Raw genomic sequence first — 9,369 nt, forward strand, 5'->3', positions numbered from 1 at the left:
GATAACCATTCTTTTCCAAAGTGAACTTCCTTCATGTCTGTGGACTAGACTGCCTAAGGCCACAAGATTAGAAGTTACTATAATACATGTTACACTGTTAACTTTTAGCAAACTTTACTTTTGTTGAAAATCTTGTAAGTTTGGGATTTCAATTATTCTTTGTTATTAATAAGACTTCGTTCAGTCCATATTAACTTAGAATTCATATAGATGGCTCCTTCCTGATTCTGTAAGTATTTTAAAGCTTGGCTGAGTGCAAACAGCTCGCAGGTTTGAGCAATTTTCCTAACTCTGCTTCTACAAGAGTTTCCTCATCACTTACTGAATACCCATTGTGTCTTTTTCCCTCAATCACCCGGAAGGAACCATCTATTGTCCTGTCCCGAAGGGAGTTCCTTGGAGGTCTGGTGGGACCTTTGTATGGTAATTGAGATTTAGATCCCCTGTTAGGAAATCTGCTGGGTTAAGGGAATTTTCAGTGGTTAATGTTAAATCATCTTTTTCTAACAGAATAGCCTCATACTTCAAGGTTCTTGAGTCACTAAGCTACCTTTTTGCCTTTTTTTTTTTTTTGACTTAGGATAGTTCTGACTTGAGGTGTGCTCACAATGAGGTTTCCGCTAAAACTTGTTTTTCTACTTTCTTCTGTTAGCAAAACAGTTGCCGCTACAGATTGAATGCATTTGGGCCATCCGCAGGTTACCGGATTAAGAATTTTTGATTAGAAAGGCTATGGGTTGTCAGTGGCCTCAGTGTTTTCGGGCTATGCCTTTGTTTACACTGACAACAAGGTGGTATTGGAGTGTTATAGGGTCATGGAAAAGATCTTCAATTATTAATTATAGGTTTTAAATTTACCCTGGCTTTTAAAGGAATAGGATACACTATATTTTCTTTACTACTTCCATCTCTCTCTGTCTTTGACTCTGTCTCTCTCTTTCTCTTTGACTCCCTCTTTGTCTTTCTGTCTCTTTCTCTCTCTCTCTCTCTGCCTGTCTCTCTTTCTCTTTGACTCCCTCTTTGTCTTTCTGTCTCTTTCTCTCTCTCTCTCTCTGCCTGTCTCTCTTTCTCTTTGACTCCCTCTTTGTCTCTTTCTCTCTCTCTCTGCCTCTCTGTCTGTCTCTCTCTCTGACTCTCTCTTTGTCTTTCTCGTTCTTTCTTTGCCTCTCTCCTTCTCTCTCTGTCTCTGACTCTGTCTCTTTCTCTCTGACTTCCTCTCCCAGTTTCTCTTTCCTCTTTGCTGGTCTTTCCCTGCCTCTGCCAGCTGCTTATGCTGCTGTTCTCCCCTCTCCTTCCCCTTCCCCTAGGGGAGGGACCATTGGGAGAGGAGCTACTCTCTCTTCCCCCAAGAAAGGAAAGGGGTGTTCTGAATATTTTTCTTACTACCAGAGGTTTGTGTGAGGTTCAACCCCCTGAAATTTGCGGAAGGCTCAACCCCTCAAAGCAGGGATGTCTCGCCTTGCCTGCCCTAGAAGTCTCAACCCCACAAACCAGGGATGTCTCGCCTTGCCTATTCTGGAAGGTTCAACCCCTCAAATCAGGGTGCATCTTGCCTTGCTGCTCTGGAAGGTTGACCCGTTTCCTCTCTTTCCCCCTCTGAAGGTCCCTTGGACACTTCCCACTCATGTTGTCCTCTCTGGCCACTCCCCAAGGGAGAATTAGGCCCCTCTTAGTGTTGGCGTGCTGGTATAAATCCCATGGCAGGATCCACCCTAAGCCATAAGAGGTAGCTACATAACTGCAGGGAGGATCCACTCATTCCGTCCAGAAGTAGGACTTGTCACCATCCACACGAACAACACCTCAAGTAGGATTGTTTGTGATCATTCATACACACGCACATTTAGCCCTCCAGAATTTGACCACCAAGGAAGTACTTTATCGGCTCCCACAGCTTCTCCTTTCTTGGTCTGTGCACAGAGTTGTTGCCACAATATGTGAGGATCCTTTAAGCTAGGTTGCTGGCCAGTTTTTTTCCGCGTTGCTGAGAGCTTGGGTTATTCCTCGCACTGGGTGGGTCCTGATTTTTCACCCCTGAGGCCGTTGCAAGGGGGCGGGGTGCACCTCCTCATGAGAGAGAACCAGAGACCTCCCCCAGAGTGGAATGTAATCACAGGCGAGCCCCCAGATTGTTACAAGTAAAGCTTCAGTGCCGCAAAAGAAATAGCACTCGAATGTAAAATTTTCTTTTTAATTCTCAGCAAGGCAATGTGCTTCTATAGAAGGGTGCGCCCTTACAGATGGAGCAATGGTGAGCGCACCCTTGGACAAGGGAGGAGAAGGGGTTCTTATCCCTGACACACGTGGCCCCTGCTGCTGGGTCCTTCCTTGGTTGGCTAGGGTTAGACCGCACAGGCTAAACTAATTCCAATTGGTTAATTTAAAGAGAGTGATGGGGTGAGTGGTTTGGCAGGAAAAATGGTTATGGCAGAGCAGGAAATCGGAATGAGTCAGGGTGGAGAATGAGCAGGTAATGGGAATGAGTCAGGGTGGAGCAGGTAATCGAAAAACCTTGCTTTATGAGGAAGTTAAGTTTAAAAGTAGAAGGCAAAGATTTGAACGTACTGACAGATTGATTCTTTGAAAAGAAATTTAGAACTCATATCTAACAGTGCTGAGCTAAGAAGAGAAATAAACTCAATCTTGTCCGTTCTCTTTCCCCATTTCCCTTTCAGGCTAAAACTCCAGTTCTGGTTGAGACACAGAGAGTGGACAATGCCAATGAGAAATTAGAAAAAGTATGACCTCCCAAACCACACAGGGCTGAGGCTGGGGATGTGGGGGCTGTGCTTGTGGAATGGAATGATCATGATATGGAAGCGGGGCTCAGTTAGAAGTACCTGTGTGTGCATGTGTGTGTGTGTATGCGTGTGTGTGTATTTGAGCTTGTGCATGTATGTGTGCTTGTGAATTAAGATTTAAAATGTGAAAGTTAAGAAAAATGATGATGGGGAAGAGATGTAAGAGTTTTAACTTTGGGGTGGAGGAACTTTTGATACTATGACATGTTGACAAAAAGAGAAAAGAGTTGAACTCTGCAAAATATTTGAAGAGATTTATTCTAAGCCAAGTGTGAATGACCATGGCCCATGACATGGCCCTCAGGAAGTCCTGAGAACATGTGCCCAAGGTGGTCCCGGCACAGCTTGGTTTCATACATTTTAGAGAGGTATGAGGCATCAATCAAATACATTTAAGAAATACATTGGTTTGGTCCAGAAAGGTGGGAAAACTCATAGCAGTGGCTGGGGGGAGGGTGGTGTTTCCAGGCTATAGGTGAATTTAAACATCTTTTGACTGACTATTGGTTGAATTTGTCTAAAGACCTGAGATTCATAGAAAGGGAACATTCAGGTTAAGATAAAAGATTGTGGAGACCAAAGTTTTTTTGAACTCTTGTAGTATCTCCCCTTAGAGAAAATAGATGACAAATGTTTCCTAGTCAGATCTTAGTTAATCTCTTTAGGTTTGGGAGGGTCTGGAAGAAGAAGATCTAGCTATGTTAGTAGAGATTCTTTACAGATGCAAATTTTCCTCCACAAAGAACAGCTTTGTAGGGCCATTTCAAAATATGGCAAAGAAGCATGTTTTGGGATAAAATATTTTTCTTCCTTGTCTGATAATGTTATGCCAGGGTCAGGTTGGAAAGTAAAGAGTTAAATAAAACCCATCTGATGAGAAGTTATGATTTGTAGGGCATGACTCCCCAGGCCCCTTAGATACGAATTTGGGCAAGACAAAAAAAAAAAAAAATCAGGGTTTAGTCTTCAGACATGACAGAGGGAGAGAACAGGCTGTGGCTATGAACTTTTGCCAGGGATGAGAGGGCAGGACTGGCAAAGGATGTGACTTCTCCAGCAGGTTGAAGGGGTCTGAAAGAAAGGATCAGATCTGGGTGGAACATGGTAACCCTTTGACCCTATATCACAGTGTTCTTGCTGGTCAACAAGGTCCGTGGAAAACTGGTTGAGGTAGCCAGGGCAGGTGTGCCCCAAAATGGGCAGGACACTGAGACCCAGGGGCAAGGTGATGTGCTTGTGGCTATCAACCAGAGGATGGCAGAGGCAGGACACCTACCTGATCTGGTTCCAGCTAGTGTCCTGCCCAGTGCTCCTGAATTCCAGAAAAAGAGACAGTTGCTGATAGGGAATCAGGGCCTTTCCTGGCACACCCTAGGGCTGAAGCCAGTGGGGAGCATTCTCTGAAGGTCCCTCTTTTTTCTTGAAAGCCCCCAGAAAACCAAAAGAAGCTCTCTGACAAAGATATGGTAGCCACCAAGATCCAGGCCTGGTGGCGGGGCACCCTGGTGCGTCGGGCACTGTTGCACGCGGCCCTCAGCGCCTGCATCATTCAGTGCTGGTGGCGGCTGATACTGTCCAAGATTCTGGAGAAGAGGCGGCGGGCGGCGCTGGAGGCCTTCTCCCGGGAGGAGTGGGCAGCAGTCACACTGCAGTCCCAGGCCCGCATGTGGCGCATCCGCAGGCGCTATTGCCAGGTGCTCAATGCTGTTCGCATCATCCAGGCCTACTGGAGGTGCCGCTCCTGTGCTTCCCGAGGGTTCATCAAGGGCCAGTACAGAGTCACAGCCAACCAGCTGCATCTCCAGCTGGAGATCTTGCTGGGCTCAGGGCCTTGCATTGTGACAGAGTGTATTCCCCTCTCAATAAAGGAATGAACTGGTCTTTTCCAGATAGTCTCTGACAAGCTTCAGGAGGTCAGAGCAATGGATAGCAGATACTTGGCATTTCATATACCAGCTCTGAGGAATGGGCAGGGCTTGTCTGAGGCCTCATGTGGAGCAGACTCTGAGCCTCTTTTCCAGACTGAGCAGAGACTGTGATTGATTAGCAACGTCTGCCGTAGGAAGGAAAGTTGAGGGTACAGACCTGTCAATTGGTCAACTCCATGGAATATCATTCATATTTACATCATTCTATGTACATAGTGCACCCTCCCCAGGACTGGGTATAATAGAAACCTGGCGGGTGGTGGTCATGGCAATGGCAGCACTTTCTCCAGGAATTCACCCGTCTGGGTCTGGTTGCTCAGAGCTTGTTCCCCAACCCCTAGGACTGAGAGGAGCCCCCCAACCCCAAGCCCTGAGATCCTGTCTCCCTGCTGCACTGGGGGCTTTGTCCTTATACTTGGCTTCTAAGAATCTGAGACCCAAACTGGAAGCTGTTAGCATAACTCAAGTCCTCATCCTCACCTCAAACCCCATCTGTCCCTTGCCCTCGAGCCCCATATGAAAGCTAGGACTCATTTTCCTCCAGACCAGGCTGGCATGGGAGGTTCCACAGGCAAGGGGGTGGGAGAGAGGGCATTTTGCTGCCAACCCAACCCTCTGGTGAGTGTTAGACCTCAGGCTATCACAGCTGCAGGAGCTGAGCAGGCATTAGTCTTGTGTTCCTTACCCTCCCCACTGGCCCAACTTCTACAAGGGCCAATCCAGGCAGAGCTGGCTCTTCTGAAAGTCCCTTCCTGTGAAATGCTGCCAGCTGGGGTGGGGTTGGGGCCCAGGTGATGATAAGGGCCAATTAAGAGGTGAAGGTTTGCATTACTCTGATGATTAGTGATGTTGAGCAATTTTTCACATTCCTGTTTGCCACTTAGCAAATAACAATGTAGTGTATATTTTAAGATACTTAAAAAAAAGATTTTTGAATGTTGTCACTACAAAGAAATGATAAATGTTTAAAGTGATGGATATGGTAAATATCCCAATTTGGTCATTACAGTATATATACATGCATTGAAATATAACATTATACCCCATAATTATGTATAATTATTATCAATTATCAATTTAAAAATTAGTAACAAAAAAAGAGGTTAAAATTAGGCTGAACTTCTGCCTGTCAACACTGCTGTCACTGTCCTGTGGTCCCCTGCAGAAAGTGGGGATTCTGAGGACTGAGTCACAGCCCTATGTCCAGCCCTGCTTCAACGACTGTGCCCTGGAGAGCTGGTCCCTCAGCTCATAGATGTTCTGAGATGCTGCCCAGAAGTCTCAGGCTCTAGCTCTCAGGCATGAGCTCTGTATTTTCTGCTCTGTCCTGCCATGTCCTGCCCCTTGTATCTCGTTCAGGGCCTGGGTCTCTCATACCCACTCTGAAGGATTCCTGTCTTTCTCCTTGCCCCTGTTGTCCTGTGTTCAGAGTATCAGAGCATAGAGCTCTGACTTCCATCTGCTCCACCTCTCACTGCCCTGTGGCCATAGACAAGTCATTTCCCCTCTCTGAGCCCAGTGTCCTGAACTGTGAACTGGTGCTAACATTCCCCACCTTCCAGGGTAAACGTCAAGCACCATAAAAACTAGCACCTTCAAAACATCAAGTTTGTACACCTACTTTGCGTTTAACTTTGTTAATTATACCTCAATAAAGCTAAAAAAATTTTTCTTCATCAGCATCAAAACAAGGAAAGGAGTCACAAACAAGCCTTAAATACCGGTAGCCATGGAAAAAACAGCCAATTCTGGGGTCAGCTGGAGTGGCCCAGCAAAGCACATGGAGGCATGTTCATCATTGTTGAGGTACTCCCACTCCCAGGCCTCCTCAGTGGACAGAGCCAGGAAATACATGTTTGTGTGTATGCATAAGCATTGCACATTTATATCCATGTTCATTTCTGTGCCTATCTATATTGAAATCTGTGAGCTCACACTGATACCTCCAATCCCACCCCAAATTTAAGAATTCACTCTAGTTTTCTCCTTTCCTTATTTCTTTTCTTTTTGAGATGGAGTCTGGCTTTGTCACCCAGGCTGGAGTGCATTGGCACAATATTGGCTCACTGCAACCTCCGCCTCCCTGGTTCAAGCAATTCTCCTGCCTCAGCCTCCCGAGTAGCTGGGATTACAGGCGTCCACCACAACGACTGGCTAATTTTTGTATTTTTAGTAAAGACAGGGTTTTGCCATGTTGGCCGGGCTGGTCTTGAACTCCTGACCTCAAGTGATCCACCCACCTCGGCCTCTAAGTGTTGGGATTACAGGTGTGAGCCACTGTGCCCGGCCTCCTTTCCATATTTCTACTCTTCTTTCTGAGAGTGACACCCCTAGCTCCGATGATCTTTAATACATTTTCTTATTTGATTTTTCCTGTGTGCAACTAATTTTGCACAGCTACTACTGGCCCCTGTCTTACAGAGACACTGGCCTGTTTCTCTTGATCTCTGATATATGACACCGTCTATTGCCCTCTTCTTGTGGCTGAGGCTGTGGCTCCCCACGTTGGTCTGATGACTGGGATAAATGCTCTTTCACCCAACCTGAGCTGAAACAAAATGTCAGGCCACCCTCTGCGTGGATATCCTCTTCACTGTGCTCAAGTTCTGATGGTCTATGCCACCAAGGATGCCCTTCTCATCCTGCCTGATATGACACTATAACTGGTATGGACTTACACCCCCGTGTGGACTCCTCCTCCCACTGCCTGGGTTTCATGCTGGTCCCTCCTAGAACGATGCCTTCCTCCCCCGTCTTGTGACCCTCCCTCACCCGGCTCTGTTCCATGGTGGCTCTCTTTGCCCCTGGTGCAGCTATGTTGCACTGCCCAGCCTGAGGATTTCAGACCGATGGAGTGATTCGGGAAGGAAAGGGAAAAGAAAATGAAGGCAAGGGCAAGAGAAAACTAAATTTTCAATTAAAAAAATGGAGACAAAGCATCTGCAGAAGAAAATTCTCAATCATGGGCTAACATCTGCTTCAACATTTTCACCCCAAACCTCAAGCAAGCATAACCACAGAGAAGATCTGGAAATTGTTCATGAAATAATGAATCAAAATGTTTGAGGTTCAGGCCTTCCTCTCCCACTACAAATTCATAGGAATAACAGAAAAAAAAAACAACATTGATTTCAAAAGTTTGTACTAGTACCTAAAATATAGGAAGGGGGCCTTCAGGGAATGGAAGCATGTGGAATCCCTAATAGTCAGAAGGTATATGTGGAAAAACTGAAAGACAATAAATTAAAGCTTTAGAAAAGGCAAAGGCAAAGGCAAAGGCAAAGGCAAGAGTGGCCATGCAGTTTCTCCATGCTTGGAGCTAGCTGGCCAGGGACAGCAGGGCTGTGGGCTCTGCAGGGCACTGGTTGGAATATGCCCATAGGAGGAGCAGCTGGCTCTCTTCTGAGCTACACAGTTGGCAAGAGTGGCTGACGGCAGAGGGCTCTGTGACCCACCAGGGCCTGGTGCCATGTGACACCCTTGCACAGCAAGGACCCTGTCCAGAGGACCACCCACAGAGGTCCCACCCTGACAGGCCACCTCACAGAAATGGAAGACCCAGAAGTTCCACTGTTGGTCGAATGTGTGCTTCTGAGAAAGGATGGAGAATGGAGGGAAGGAGCACGCAAGCATGAGTGAGAGGATCTCCCATCATTAATGAGAGTTTTAATGAGATTCTTTAGAAAGAACTACAGTTTAAGACAGCTGACCAACTGCACCAAGATGAGTGAAAACAGATGGAACCCAAAATATGTTATGGCTGAAGATAAACTGAATGAAGATACCGAAATTTTTTTTTTTGAGGTGAGTTTCGCTCTTGTTGTCCAGACTGCAGTGGCACAATCTCAGCTCACTGCAACCTCCTCCTCCCGGGTTCAAGCGATTCTCTCACCTCAGCCTTCCGAGTAGCTGGGATTACTGGTGCCCACCACTGCACCCGGCTAATTTTTGTATTTTTAGTAGAGACGGGGTTTCACCAAGTTGGCCAGGCTGGTCTTGAACTCCTGACCTCAGGTGATCCACCCGCCTTGGCCTCCCAAAGTGCTGGGATTGTAGGCATGAGCCACCACGCCCTGCCAAAATGCTGAAACATTTAAACAAGAAATGAAACCAATGGCTTACCCACCAAGGAGTAGGTCAGGGTGACTTCAGGTTTCTCAGCAGCAACACTGATTGCAAAGAGAGAGTGGAGCCACAGCCTCAACTTTCTGCAGAAGAATCTTTCTCAGCACAGAATCATAAACTCACCTCGATATTATCCAAGTGTTGTCCCCCGCCCGGCTCCCCTGCAATCCGTGGAGTCAGGGACGTGGCACTCAATAGGCTAATGGGAAATCTAAAACCAAAGATGAGCACCCAAACAAGAACCACCAAGCTTTGGAGGAAACCAATAGCATGAAAAAGCATTCTTAAACTCTGCAAGCAGAAACCTGATAACCAAGGGAAAGACTTGAGAAATTAATATCCTCATTGGGTGGAGGAAAACATCTTAGATACAAAAGAACAAATCTTTATTAAAAAGCCATTTATGGATCTCAGAAAGGAATAATCCTTGTCAAAATTAAAACCCAGTAGATGGGATGAATAGCAGAATGCAGGTATAAAGTGCAGATTAATGAGTGGAAATTTTGATGTGAAGA

The 9,369-nt window shown here is 46.3% G+C and overlaps 1 protein-coding gene across 2 annotated transcripts in view; it reads left to right on the forward strand.

Annotated features, from left to right (window-relative positions):
• IQCF1 (IQ motif containing F1) overlaps positions 1-4,689 on the forward strand; it is a 6,854-nt gene extending 2,165 nt beyond the window's left edge. The window contains exons 3-5 of one of the 2 annotated variants that reach the window (XM_011986272.1): positions 2,202-2,251; positions 2,676-2,738; positions 4,229-4,689. In XM_011986272.1, coding sequence (XP_011841662.1) covers positions 2,249-2,251; positions 2,676-2,738; positions 4,229-4,675 — 513 coding nt within the window. In that variant the 5' untranslated portion in view covers positions 2,202-2,248 and the 3' untranslated portion in view covers positions 4,676-4,689. The remainder of the gene's footprint in view (positions 1-2,201; positions 2,252-2,675; positions 2,739-4,228) is intronic. The other variant, XM_011986271.1, reaches the window with a different exon arrangement.
• Positions 4,690-9,369: the final 4,680 nt, after the last annotated feature.

This window comes from Mandrillus leucophaeus, unplaced genomic scaffold (genome assembly GCF_000951045.1).
Source record: "Mandrillus leucophaeus isolate KB7577 unplaced genomic scaffold, Mleu.le_1.0 Scaffold296, whole genome shotgun sequence".
Lineage (NCBI taxonomy): Eukaryota > Metazoa > Chordata > Mammalia > Primates > Cercopithecidae > Mandrillus > Mandrillus leucophaeus.